This window comes from Canis lupus, chromosome 25, assembly GCF_048164855.1.
Source record: "Canis lupus baileyi chromosome 25, mCanLup2.hap1, whole genome shotgun sequence".
Lineage (NCBI taxonomy): Eukaryota > Metazoa > Chordata > Mammalia > Carnivora > Canidae > Canis > Canis lupus.
The window spans coordinates 45,710,078-45,724,446 of NC_132862.1; the positions used below are offsets into that span (position 1 = coordinate 45,710,078).

The window sequence follows — 14,369 nt, forward strand, 5'->3', positions numbered from 1 at the left end:
CTGTAACCTCTGGGGTCCCATACTGTCCTGTGTGTATTCTGTCTTAAGGCTTTCTGAATCACATGGAAATTAATTAGCTATTCATATGTCAGTCTTCACATCTAGACAGTGAGTTTTTAAGAACAAAAATTGAGTCTCCTCTCATTCTTCCTTATAACGCTGGTGCCTGACATGGTACCTAATAAGCAATAAACACCTGCTGGATCCTGTTGAACTAAACTGCTAAATGTGAAAATGAAGACTGCCATTATTTATTTTTATTACTTTGGTGTAAAGAAAGAAGAGTCCTGCATTTCTGGCATCCCTCAGGCTACTACTCTCCAGTAATTTTATTTTATTTATTTTTTATTTCTTTAAATATTTTATTTATTTACTCATGAGAGACACAGAGAGGCAGAGACATAGGCAGAGGGAGAAGCAGGCTGCTTGCAGGGAGCCTGATGTGGGACTGGATCCCAGGACCCCAGGGATCATGACTTGAGCCAAAGGTAGCTGCTCAACCACTGAGCTACTCAGGCGTCCCTCCAGTAATTTTAAAGTGGAGCTGTGACTGTCATTGTGCAGCTGCAAGATTTCATGGACTAACCATTTCCTATTGAATAAAGTCCATATTTCTTAGCTTTCTGTCAGGTTTTCCAGGATCAGTCCTTTCCCCAACTGAACTTTCTATTCTTCATGTACACTGCGCACTGCTTAAACTGAGTTACTCTTTCCCTCTTATATTTCTGTGCTTTTGCTGGTGCTGTGTCTCCTGCATGGCTTTCCCCATGGAATCTGACCCATCCTTCAGAAACCTAGTATAAACGCTGGTTTCTCCAAGTAGTTCTGTCATCTGCTTGCCTGCTACAACCTTCACTGAAAGAAGTCCACGTCTCCCCATCTGAACCCTTACTAGTACTTGGACTGTGGGATAGCATTGCCCTACAAGTGATAAATTCCTTGAGAGCCTCTGTTTTCCCTGCTGCTTTGCATTAATTATTGCATCAAATATAAATACATTGAGTTAAATATGGAAATCAAATTTTGGTTTTTTAGTTTCAAGGAAACTGGTTAGAGGAATGGATTGTTAAAAATTCTTCCTCTGCAGTGATCTACAAGTAAATGCATTCAATCCAGAAACTAGGTAGGCTTAAACAATGTATTTAGTCCTAGCACTTCAGTTTAGGAGAGAATTTTTTTTTTTTAAGATTCTATTTATTTATTCATGAGAGACACACAGAGAGAGAGGCAGAGACACAGGCAGAGGGAGAAGCAGGCTCCATGCAGGGAGCCCGATGTGGGACTCGATCCCGGGTCTCCAGGATCACACCCTGGGCCGAAAGCGGTGGTAACCGCTGAGCCACCCGGGCTGCCCTAGGAGAGAATTCTTTTTTTCCAGATTTATATTTATTTTACTTTAGTTATTTTTTAAAATATTTATTTATTTATTTATTTATTTATTTATTTATTTATTTATTTATTTATTTATTTATTTTAGAGAAAGAGAGAGTGTGCAAGCAGGAGAGGCAGAGGGAGAGGGAGAGAGAGAACCTCAAGCAGATTATGTGCCGAGCTTGGAGCCTGACACAGGGCTGGATCCCATAGCCCGGAGATGACTACCTGAGCTGAAACCAAGAGTCAGATGCTCAACTGACTGAGCCACCCAGGCACCCTCAGATTTATATTTGTTTTAAATGTAGTTTCCATTCTTTGTATTGACTCTCCTCTTCCTTTTCTAGGGCACTGTCTTTAACCTTGAGTCAGAGGACGAAGAATATCCTGGAGTCATTGCAGAGGATAGCAACGACATTTATATCCTGCCCAGTGACAACTCTGGACAAGTCAGTCCCCCAGAGTCTCCTACTGTGACCACTTCTTGGCAGTCGGAGAGCTTACCTGTTTCACTGTCTGCCAGCCAGAGTTGGCATACAGAAAGCCTCCCTGTGTCCCTAGGTCCTGAGTCCTGGCAGCAGATTGCAATGGATCCTGAAGAAGTCAAAAGCTTAGATAGCAACGGGGCTGGAGAGAAAAGTGAGAACAACTCTTCTAATTCTGACATTGTTCATGTGGAGAAAGAAGAAATTCCTGAAGGTGTGGAGGAGGCTGCTGTGGCATCTGTTGTCTTGCCAGCCAAGGAGCTGCGGGAGGCACTCCCCGAAGCACCAGCTCCCTTGCTTCCGCATATCACTGCCACTTCCTTTCTGGAGATGAGGGAGCCTGACACAGAAGAGATGACAGTGGAGAAAGTCAGCCCTGCTACAACTTTGTTGGTGGAACTTGGTGAAGAAGAGAACTTGATGAAGACAAAAGCAGCAACGGTTGAATCTGTTCAACTGGAAGAGGAAGTGATCCCCGTGCTGGAACCCTCAGAAACACTGCTGAGTGAAGAGGAGATACATGTGAGGAGAGAGGGTCTTCGGGAAGTCCCCTCCCCTGCTGGAGAAGAGAAGGCCATCCCACTGTTTGAGGGCAAGTCTATACTGCTGTTTGGAGGGGCCGCTGCCATTGCCATCCTGGCAGTGGCAGTTGGAGTAGCACTGGCTCTAAGAAAGAAATAGCAGATTTTTCAAAAGAAGACAAAAAAGATGGAAGATGGAAGATTTTAGCTGTACTGACTGAATTTGAATCACCAACAGCTGATTTGGACATTTGTGGAACAATCTTGGATAATGGGGGGCTTCTGCTTAATAAGGCAGTACATTGATCCACATGATAGAGCTTCAGGTAGAGGGCATCCATGTTTGTCTGATTGTAAGTTCCAAGGGCCTTGGCTAATGCCAAATTCGGAATCCACGTAAAGTACTCCTTCCAGAACAGGGTTTCTCAACCTTGGCATTAATGACATCATGATTAATTCTTTGTTGTAGGAGGTTGTCCTGTGCACTATAGGTTGGTCAGCAACATCCCTGGCCTCTACCCGCTAGATAGCAGTAGCACCCTGCCCTCAGTTGTGACGACCAGAAATGTCTCCTGACATTGCCAAATGTCCCCTGGGGGCAAAATTGTTCCTGTGGAGAGCCCCAGCTTTAGAAGGGAAAGGGTTAACTTAGGAGAACCTAGGACAGAAAGTCCCAGGCAAGAGGGCTTAGCTGCAGGCTCCTCAGCTACTGAGTCGTTCCTGCCCTTGGGATTTCATCTTTCCTGATGAATATGCTGTATTTCGCAGCCATTCCTCTGTGGCTCTTCTTTTCTTGCCCACCTTCTCAGGCCCGTAGTGTGAGGGTGCTCCCCTTCTGTCTCATCTGCCTCTCAGGTACTGATTGCTCCTCTTCACCCCCAGGTTCTTTGTAAAGTCACGTGGGAGAGTGCTTTCTCTGTGTCCGCTAAGTCCCTCATGCTTCCTACAGCTCCACCTTGTAAAGATGTTGCCTTCGGTCATCTTTAAAAACATAAATAGAAAAGAGGCCTAGGGTTCCCTGCCTGTGAATGCAAGCAAGGGCAAGTAACTGCTAGGGAGCAGGTGTTTGTCTCATTGTCAAGCAGGGGGATGGATGACTTAGATGGCCTATTGCGGTCTCTTCTGGCCCTTTTGTGTAATGGCCACGCTACTGAGCTTATGGTGACTTGCTGGCAGCATCTGTTGCTGGATGGTCACTATCTGTAATCTGGCCTCAGTCTTCTTAAGAGTCAACTAGCTTTTCTGCGGTCTCTTGCCATGTGATAAGGATTTTCATACTTGGGCTTACAGACCAATTGAATCATAACTCCTATTAAATACAGAAAGTCTCCCAAATACCATTGAAATAAAAAGTAGGAAAAGAGAAGCTTGAATTTCTTGAGCCTACTACCCTCGAGATTCTAGTGTGGCTTTCAGAGTTCAGGAATAAGATTTCTTCCCAGAACTCTTTACAGTCCAAATGCCAGAGTGATAAACCAAAATAACTCTAATCAGTAAGTGCTAGTTGAGAATCAGAATAACTTTCTTTCATCAGGCCGATCCCATCCCTAAAAGGGGGTGGGAGTGTGTCTTCTCATGCCTGAGGATCAGTGTGTCACTGTGCAGGACACACATGCTTGACACAGGTCATCTCAGATCTTAGTAAATGTAACAAATTACTTTTTTAGATCCTGAAATTTGTAATAAAATTACTTTACTATCCTGATCACCAAAACTTGATGTTTTATTTTTTTTATTTTTATTTTTTTAAACTTGATGTTTTAAATGTTTTTTTTTTTTTTCAATTTATTTTTAAAAATGAAATGTTCTCCCTAAAGCAATACTATTTAAAAGTTGGTCGAGGAAAGGTCTAAAATGTGTTTGGTCAGCTTCATCATGCAGTTGTATCTTTATGTTCTGAGTTTTAGTGTCTTAGGGAGTGATATTTAAAGGGTTTTGGTGCACTTTGATTAGGATAGCTAGAGGTGAGGTGGGGGAAATGGGATTAATGTAGTAAAGATTGTTTTCCTCCTTGGTCTCTGACAGTTGGCTCTGACACTGGGGTTACTCTGTTCTAATTGCTACTTTCCTGTTTGTGTAAGGTAAAAGCAAACTGATGAGTTACCTTGATTTTTTTTTCTCTTTTATTTTCCTTCCAGTGTTCACTTGTAATCTCTGGATCCTCAAACCCATTAGCTACATGCATTTAAGTACAAATAGAAACCAGTTTTATTTCAGAGCTACTAAAAGGCGATCTGTGGCTTAGGATATTTGGGTCTGTGTTCTCCACAAAAGGAAAGATCCAAAGAGTATAATAGGATGCTGCCACATGCCCGTTTATCTTCCCATCTATTTAACATGAACCCAAAGTGATCTGGCCAATTGGATCTCGCAGGGTAATGGTTAATATTCTTTTCTATTGGCTTTCTCTAGAGAGAATTGTTAGTTCGTGAGTAATAGGATGTGTCAGTGTCCCCATTCCTCCTTCACTTCCTTACCATCTGCCTCTGGCAATGGAAGGGAATACCCTGATAAGGACTGCTTCTTACAGCAGCTCCTCCTTTTGGCTATTAAAATGTATTTCTCAACCTCCCACCCCCCTCCTTTTTGGTGGGGCTGGCAGCAAACCATTTCTTCCGCCCCTTCTAACTTATATTACTTCTGAATCTAAGGTAAAAGGCAGATTCAGAATAAATCCAACTTGCTTATGGAGCTCAGATGTGGAATTAAGAACATACCGTTTATCATTCCTCATTCTTGAACTATTGGGGACAAGTTTGTGTAAGTCCTCTAGAACACTTATTAATTGCTTTATTGAATGTAATGACTTCTGAAAACTTGTCCAAAAGCCAGTGAAGATTTCTTGAGAAAAATACCTAAAATTAAAAAGTGCTTTTTTATCCTGTTCAAATAATCACTCTAGGCCCCAAGAAATCAGTATCTACAGCGTGCCTTACAGGGGCCTCTGGTGATCATCACTGTCTTCTAGAAAGCTTTCTAGGAATCAGAAAGCAACAGTTGGCCATCTGGTTCATGCATGGACCATGAAAAGGCATTCTCGACACCTCCCCTCGCCCGCGTCTCTGTACCATCTCCTCTATTAGATGCAGCTGCTCCCCCTCATTGTTCTGGGAGAGTGAGCAGGGAGCCCAGAGGAAGGGTCTTTTGAACCATAGCTACCATTTATTTCTTGTGGAAATTAATATCTGCAGCCTTTGTGCTAATTCCCTCTGATAATAATACAAAAGTGATGCCTTGGCTATAGAACACCCATTTCTCCCTGAAGGTATGACATAGACACGGCCCACAGAATTTTGAAATTATTTTAAGAGATGCTTCATAGAAATAAAAGGTATTATAGGTAAGATTTTGTCTTTTCTTTTAATTTCTGAGGTCATTTTTACAGATTTATCTTTCAAAGAACTTGAGGTGGTGATCGTATTTCATAGAGAGCCTGTAGACTATTTGGTTACTTTATAGAAACAGCTCTGGCCTCTGAAGCAGTTTCCTCACCAGCATGACAGCAGGCCCCTTGTCTGCAGTGTCGCCTCCTGCAGTTGTTACCTGCGGTCCACCACAGTCCAGAAGCATATGCTCCTCTTTCTGATGTACCCTCAAAAGGTCATTAGTAGCCTAATGCCTCATCACAATGCCTGGTCCTCCACCTCCCTCCATTTCATTGCATAGGCACCTTATGTCATGACAAGGTGAGTATTATTAGTACAGGAGGACATTCTGAGAGGGAGAGACTCATTACAGTATAATTGTTCTATTTTATTGTTGTTAATCTCTATTGTACCTAATTTATAAATTAAACCTTACCACAGGGATATACTAATAGGAAAAATCATATATAGGGTTATAATCTGCAGTTTCAGACATCCACTAGCAAGGATAAGGGGGTGCTACTGAATGTCATCTAAAGCATCAGCAACACAGTACCAGAAAAGTGTTTCTTCTCTGAAGGAATGAGATCTGCTATTAGTGATAACCTCCTGTTACACCATTCATCACTGAGGAGGTTCAGCTGTGGCACTGATTTTAGGGTGCATATTTTTTCTATGAGGGTATCCTTTTCCTTATAAAGTATGGGTCACTATATAACCTTAACAAGTACATAGTTGAACATGTAGCTTGCCAGGGACGGTTCTTGTATGCCCTCACGTGCCATCACAGTTGTGATTCTTATTCATATTCCTTATCCCCAGTTTACAGAGTGAGGAAACCTACTCAGAGCTTAACGACTTTTCAAAGGTCTTCTAGCACAGGAGAGGCCAACGCAAGGTCGGGAATTTTTTCTGACTCCAAGTCTAGTGTTTTTCAGTTTTTACCATTTTTGTGACCCTGCCAAGCAAGATTGGTAGGCTCCCTATAACTGGTTGTGCCAATGGTATACTGCAGGAGGGCAGCCAAGCTCACCGAACTGAAAGAGATTTTTCTTGATTTCTACAATGGTTCCATGTGGTCTAGTCTGAAGTTTCTAGTCTTGCATGTTCTACAGAAACAAGAATGAAGATTATGTCCAGGGTTATTCTCAACTTCTAATTATACCAGATGTTTTCCCCTTCAATATTGAATTGAGATGCCTTATGGCTAAAAAATTAGCAGTTACTGCTGGTACACATCTTTCAGTTAACGTGTCAGATAAGTATTTTTGCTTGTAGACAAGGGTGAAGCAGTCTGACACAGGAACCTCCGAATGATTTGAAGGCAACACCTTGACACTTTCTCTCCTGTCATCTGTTCCTTATTTTCCTTTTCCCCTATGCCATGAGTTGTAGGTGGGGGATACCTCTAGGAGTTGTTTGGCCTCTCAGCACCCAAGAGGTCACCGACCTAGGAGAGTTGGCCAGGCACCACCATAGGCACATCTTGCTCAGAAGCTGACACAAGGGGACTTTCCAGTGAAAAACCTTCAGTATACTGGGGAATGTAGTTCATAGTAGCCTTGGCTATAGAACACCCATTTCTTAAAATTTAGCCACTATTTCTTAGTTATCTCATATATCCAGCTCCATAGAGTGGAAATGGTCACGTCACTAAAATATCAATCCATCCTGTCTTCCCTTTATTCACACAAGACTAGTTAGCCTCTGCCTGGCCTGCCATGTTCCTGTGAATTAAAACCATTGGGGTCCTCCACATGTTTATGTTTACACTGCAATAGCTCTAGCCAGGCCGCTGCTCCAACTGTAAGCTCAGGTTGGAAACGTTCTCAGGGATATTTGGAAGGCCTTGTAATATGTTAAAAAGTAGCAACTGGCCTAACGTGATCCTTGCCCCCCCTCACCTTCTTAGGGGAGACTTCATAGTAATCTTGCTCAGTGTGTTCTTTGCGCCCCTAGGAGAAATTGGTTAATCAGTGTATTATTATGAACAAAAGAAGTCTCAACATTTTACTAAGTTTGTTCCAAGAATAAAAGGAAGTTGAAGCACAATCTTTCCTGTTACAGAGTCTGGAATAACTTGGTTCCTGGTTCCTACCTGGTTCCTAGTGAGACAATCGTATGACATAGCTTTGGTCCTTGGCCAGCACCAAAGGAAAAGATAGAATTATTTTTTCCTAGACCTTTGTTTTCCCTGCTATCCTACTCTTTCGTTTCTCTTTTCCTTCACATTAAAAGTGCCTCTTCCTACCTTGTTCCTTGACGGAGTTCAACTTAGTATTGGTTCTAATGCTCTCTTCTCTAAATTACTGGAATTAAATGGTAATTTTCTTAATTAACATAAACATTTCACTTACGTGCACGTATCTCCTTTTTCTGTAAGAATTTCCATTAGCTCTCCTCACTAACAGCTTGATTTGGTCAATTTATTTATGTGGGCTATTTTGGCTCCTTTCCCCTCCTGTTAATCTGCCTTTTGGCCAGTCTACTCTTCATCAGGGGAAAGAAACCAAATTCAAATCTATGAATTGTGCTGTTAGAAGCAGCATGTTGGGAGAGAACACCTTGGGGGATAAAATAAAGTGAGATCTGAAGAGAACTGATGGACTCCTCTTTCTATTCATATGGTAATCTTATGCCCTTGACTTCAGAGGGACTATTTCAGATAACCTTGTGGTCTTAAGAATACACTCATTTAAAAAAAAGAAAAAAATACACTCATTTGCTTTGCCTTCAGGTTCAGAAAACATGATCATAACATCCGAAGGACACTCCATATTCAGGTTCCCAGGTGACAATGAAATTGTCGGGAAAAAGAAAGCAGGCTGTGGTGCTGTAACTCTTTCGGCAGCCCTGAGCATCTCTGCAGTTAGTGCTAGACCTTGAGTGGTGAGATCAAGAATGATGTGACCTGAATAGACTGCATAGTCTACCTGACTTTCAGATATGACAAGCATCTCCTGGAGAAGAAAACTGTTTCTCTTTAAGGAGCTTCCATCGCTTAATTCAAATATTTAAAAAAAAAAACAGGATGAGGCACATCCTGTACTTAAATTAAAAATGAATCAAAAATTTTCAATTCTGTTCATAAGGATTATGTTCCCAGTGTAAAATCCACCAACTTCCAGGATATGTGGCTGGGATGTACCCAAGACTGGAACACTTGTTTTTGATACAGTGGACTCTTCATAATGCTGGTTGGGGACAAGAGGTGATCATTTTGCTTTATGGCTGGGAAAATCTAACTTGGCCTGGAAAAAATTCACACCAAAACTTGTGTATAAATTGCATTAAAATGGTGGTCTATTGTGTTAATTTAAGCAAAACAATGGCAGGCAAGGATGCTGTGAAAAGTTATTATAAGAGATAGTCTGGGATGATTTGTTTGGCGCCCTTTTCTTTCCACTAGAGTTGACTATTTGTACTTCAACTGTTCCTTTTGCAAGAAAGCATCTCTCCCTAGTGAGAATCTGAACGTTTTGATACGTGTGTGGATGACTATGTATGTATGTGTGATTCAATTTGTTTCCACTGTACTATGACTCCTCCAAAAAAAAATTTCACTCTGAAACATAACAGTTGAGTCACTGGAAGATTTATTTCCAAATGGTGGCCTTCCCAGCCTTTAGTATTCTCAACATTACTGCAGATGCTCAGGCTGAGACACAGCCCTAGGGTGTTATGTATGTAATGCTGAGCTATGCAGTCATTTTTCCCTTCTGATTAAACCCTCATGGAACAGAAAAGTATTTCTGACAACAAAACAGTATTTCCTAGTACCGAATTACTCTTGTTCACACTCATATTCACAGGAGCAACTGCTCCTGCGAAGTGGAACAGCAGCGTGTGTGATAGGGATCCAGCATCCGCCACCATAGTTTTAACAGAATCCTAGGAAATGCTTACTGCCGGGAACAGACCAGTGTTGCACTGTTTCTAGGTGTAAGCTCTCTCTGGTTTATTTGGGCGCTTCCTAAGTGACTGACTTGTGTTTTTACTCCCATTCTGTGTCTCTAAGAAAGGGAATCACCTCAACTGTTGAATTTTTAAGTCTAACTGTTCTTTTACCTTTTATGCCTAGAAGCCTGTTTTCTTCAGATGTAGCTTCTTGGGCAAGGATCAGTTGAGGGATATGGGAGGAAAATGAATATAAAAGATTATTAACAGGTATTTTCCCACGGGATGTATGTTCATCAGTCTAACATTTTTATCAAAGCTCTGACTTCTTGGAAAAAAAAGGTGCATTGAGTTACCTGATTTTGGAAACTGCAATTGACTTGGAGCCTTAAATCACTTCCACACCTTTGAATTGCCTAAGGCCCTTCTTGACTCAAATAAAAAGAAATCAAGTTGAAAAACAATGACATTTTGAGGCCTGATTTTCCCATTGTTTGAGTACAGAACTTTAGTCCAGAACCTCTTGTACTGTTTGGTTTTTAAATGGGAAGACTATTACTTCCTTAGTATTATGATGTTCCCTATCTTGAGAGGAAATTTTCATCTGTGAGGATATGTGCATCCAGCGCTTGCTCTCTCCTCAAACACAATCTTGCCTGCTGGAAGGCCTGCCCCAAGATTACATTTTAATAAACAGTAAAGCTGGGGTATTTTTTAAACAAAAAAAATATTTTGTTTTTTTCTTCTGCCTTACAATCTGTTCTTAAATTTAATTTTCAAGTGAAGACCCATACAGCTGAAATAACTTAAAGGCACAATGTGTAGTGGATTTGGATTTAGAAGATGGTTATAAAACTCATTCAGATATGTGCAAGCTGACATTTTCATTCAAGTATGTTATATGTAAAGATTTCTAAATGGATCACCTGCTTAAAACATCTTTAAAATAGTAAGAAATAAATAGCTATTATGCCTATTTTCTCTAAAAACTTTAAGTGGCCATGGCTCCATCTCCGCTGGAGGCAGGTGTACTGTCGTCACCATATCAAGTTTTAACCAGTTGTGCTTTTGCAGAGGTGTCCACTCAATCCATCTCCTACAGCAAGAAAAGAAAAATAGTCAGAATTAACGAGTCTAATTCACACCTTAAGGACTCTGGTGCCACAATCACTAGAAGTAAAGCTGGAGTTTGTGCAAAAACGTAGGCTTTCATGGTGCTGAGATCTGGATATTCACATCTATTGAGTCACTTATGGTGACAAGAAGCATCTTAGTGGGTCTGAGGAAATGAAGATTATTTCACCCCTCAGTATATATTTTTAAAGATTTTAGGGATCCCTGGGTGGCGCAGCGGTTTGGCGCCTGCCTTTGGCCCAGGGCGCGATCCTGGAGACCCGGGATCGAATCCCACATTGGGCTCCCGGTGCATGGAGCCTGCTTCTCCCTCTGCCTGTGTCTCTGCCTCTCTCTCTCTCTCTGACTATCATAAAAAAATAAATAAATAAATAAAATAAAATAAAAATAAAAAAGATATTTAATATTTATTTATTTATTTATTTATTTATTTATTTATTTATTTATGAGAGAGAGAGAGCACGCACATAAGTAGGGGCAGATGGAGAAGCAGGCTCCTCCGCTGAGCAGGGAGCCCAACTCGGGGCTGGATCCCAGGACCCCAGGAACATGACATGAGCCAAAGGCAGACATTTAACCAACTGAGCCACCCAGGCGCCCCTCATCCCTTTAGTATTTGGTAAGCAGATTACACTGACATCTTGCCCATTTATTCCCCTCGTATCTTACATGGTTGTTGATGAAAGCTGTCCAGGAACTTGTTCAAGCTTACCCTCTTCTAACATTTCTTGATTTAATACTTGATTCAAGATTTGTATTCATATAGTATGAAGTATGCTCTGATAGTAATGTGTCTTAAAAATAATGTTGATGAAAAAAAAAATAATGTTGACGGAGCTCAAAAGGGCATTAGGTGCTCCTTATCACCTTCTACCACACAAGTCTCCCACAGAGACAAAACCTAGCCTTTCTACCTGAGCAGGAGGATCCCTAATAGCCTTTCCTATGGTTTGGTCACCAGAAGCACAGGGAGAAAGGATGAAAGAAGCCCTGCAGCAGAGAGTTCTGGTTTCCAGACCAGCAGAGGAGGCAGAGATCAAGAGGATTTAGTGAGACACCAAGGAGCTGACATCACTGGTTCTTACATTTCTGACTAAGTTCCTCACATAGGTGAGCAGGTTCTGGCTAATAAAGTTCACTGTTGTGTGAAAGACGTCACGGAGCAAGGATGGGGTGTGATCGGCCACCTTTTTGGCCAACAGCATGGCCAACATCAGCATGGTCTTCTCCTTTTCCATGTCCTTAGGATAAGTCTGCATGGCCTGCTCCAGCGCAGCAGCGAGATGCTTCCTTCTGTCCTACATGGGTAAAAACAGGGTCACATGGGACTGGGTTTACTCTGCTACTGTCCTCTGAAAGGAAAACAGCCGTACACTGTTAGGTAGAAAGACGCATGCTTTCATTTCACACAGAAGAACTTATTAACCAGTTGAGGAGGTTGGAGGAGGAAATGAGAAAGTTAATTTTGAGAGACAGTGGAAAGGGGAGACTGAGCTCACTCACTCCCTACAGTTGAACACTAATTCAGCAAACACATCCTTATTGAGCATGTGTATTCACGTTAGACATGGAACCAAAGAAGACTGAGTCCTTTCCTGCCTCTCAGGTACTTAAAGTCAAGGACAGTTAACTGCCCAAGATATCTTAGACGCAGCTCCAGGGAGGGGGATGAAGGGGGTAAATGTCACCTTCTTGCCTACATGGGAGAAGCTCCCCATAGACCACCAGACCTGGAAGGACCTTCAAGCTCATCAACTCAGATGCAAAATTCAGTTAACATTGTGCGAGACGTCCTAAGGCAGACCATGACCACATCTACAACAGCTACTGGAGAACAGCAGACAGAGAGTGATCCCTGGAGCAGGGATACACCTACTTGCAGGCAGGAAGCTGACCTGGCTGAACCCTGGAGGATGAATATATTTCTATGTGGTGAGGGGCATTTGCATTTTCAGTGGGTAGTCAAAAGGATAGAACCATGGTCTCCTCTGAACTCCTGTAGACTCAGACTTGACAGCCTGGGGGCAGCTCTCTGTCCCACTAAGTTTCTAAAGGAAGGACACAGTACCCTTATGGTGCCTGGCAAGGGGTAGAAGCTCTGTTAGTATTTGTATATTGATTATAACCATGAAGTTAAGACTAGCAGGCTAAATAAAATGTCGCTTTTCTTTGTCACGAGGGTGACTTGACATTCTCTACTCACATTTTTATTCAACTCTCTAAAACTGAAGAAAGAATAAGTTATTTCTGGAGGAGTCATAACATTGTTAATCTTTTTGGAGGCTTTATATATTCAAAACCTTGACTCTGACTTGAGGTTCGGGTTTCTTAAATCTCAAGTTTTAAGTAATTCTTCTCAAAGACGATTAACCATACTATGATTCTATTTCCAATTCTTTTTAGGCAGTCATGAACTAAGTCACCTCACTGGACATACATCTGTCTGAGAGGAGAGAGAGGACAGAACTTGATGGTTTAATTAACAACTGGAAACTAAAAGACAACCTATGGAATGGGAGAAGATATTTGCAAATGAGATACCTGAGAAAGGGTCAGTATCCAAAATATATAAAGAACTTACATAACCCTAAAAAACAAACAATCCAATTAAAAAATGAGCAGAGGACATGAATAGACATTTCTCCAAAAAGACGTTCAGATGCCCAACGGACACATGAAAAAATGCTCATCATCAGGAAAATGCAAATCAAAGCCACAATGAGATATCATCTCACACCTGTAAGAATGGCTAAAATCAGCAACAGGAAACAACAGGTGTTGGCAAGGTTGTGGAGAAAAAGGAACCTTTGTGCACTGCTGGTGGGAATGCAAAGTGATGCAGCTGCTCTGGAAAATATAGAGGTTCCTCAAAAAATTTTAAGAAGACGCGATCCTGGAGACCCGGGATCGAATCCCACGTCAGGCTCCCGGTGCATGGAGCCTGCTTCTCCCTCTGCCTGTGTCTCTGCCTCTCTCTCTCTCTGTAACTATCATAAATAAATAAAAATTAAAAAAAATAAAAATAAAAATATAAGGGATCCCTGGGTGGCGCAGCGGTTTGGTGCCTGCCTTTGGCCCAGGGCGCGATCCTGGAGACCCGGGATCGAATCCCACGTCAGGCTCCCGGTGCATGGAGCCTGCTTCTCCCTCTGCCTGTGTCTCTGCCTCTCTCTCTCTCTGTAACTATCATAAATAAATAAAAATTAAAAAAAAAAAAAAAAAAAATTTTAAGAAGAACTACCATACAACCCAGTAACTGCACTACTGGATATTTACCCCAAGAATATAAAAACACTAATCGAAGGGATATATGCACCCCTATGTTTATAGCAGCATTATCTACTATGGAAACAGCCGTGTGTCCGCCAATTGATGAACAGATAAAGAAGATATGGCCTATCTATACAATGGAGTATCACTCAGCCATTTGAAACCTTGCCGTTTCCAACAACATGCATGGAGCTACAGGGTTCTATGCTAAGTGAAATAAGCCAGCCACAGAAAGACAAATACCATGTGATTTCACTCATGTGGAATTTAAGAAGCCATATAAACAAAGGGGAAAAAAAGAACACAAAACACAGACTCTTACTATA

General features: G+C 41.7%; 2 protein-coding genes across 32 annotated transcripts in view; one reads left to right on the plus strand and one right to left on the minus strand.

The window, feature by feature from the left end:
* Positions 1-5,721, plus strand: part of BCL2L13 (BCL2 like 13) — an 84,740-nt gene extending 79,019 nt beyond the window's left edge. For 19 of the 25 annotated variants that reach the window (XM_072799643.1, XM_072799647.1, XM_072799645.1 and 16 more), the window contains one exon: positions 1,719-5,721. In XM_072799643.1, coding sequence (XP_072655744.1) covers positions 1,719-2,537 — 819 coding nt within the window. In that variant the 3' untranslated portion in view covers positions 2,538-5,721. Of the gene's footprint in view, positions 1-1,477; positions 1,674-1,712 lie in introns of those variants that run through there. The other 6 variants (XR_012017916.1, XM_072799662.1, XM_072799664.1 and 3 more) reach the window with 6 other exon arrangements.
* A 3,600-nt stretch (positions 5,722-9,321) lies between these two features.
* Positions 9,322-14,369, minus strand: part of BID (BH3 interacting domain death agonist) — a 39,852-nt gene continuing 34,804 nt past the window's right edge. For all 7 annotated transcript variants that reach the window (XM_072799676.1, XM_072799677.1, XM_072799678.1 and 4 more), the window contains exons 5-6: positions 11,859-12,071; positions 9,322-10,735 (exon numbers count right to left, since the gene is read on the minus strand). In XM_072799676.1, coding sequence (XP_072655777.1) covers positions 10,724-10,735; positions 11,859-12,071 — 225 coding nt within the window. In that variant the 3' untranslated portion in view covers positions 9,322-10,723. The remainder of the gene's footprint in view (positions 10,736-11,858; positions 12,072-14,369) is intronic.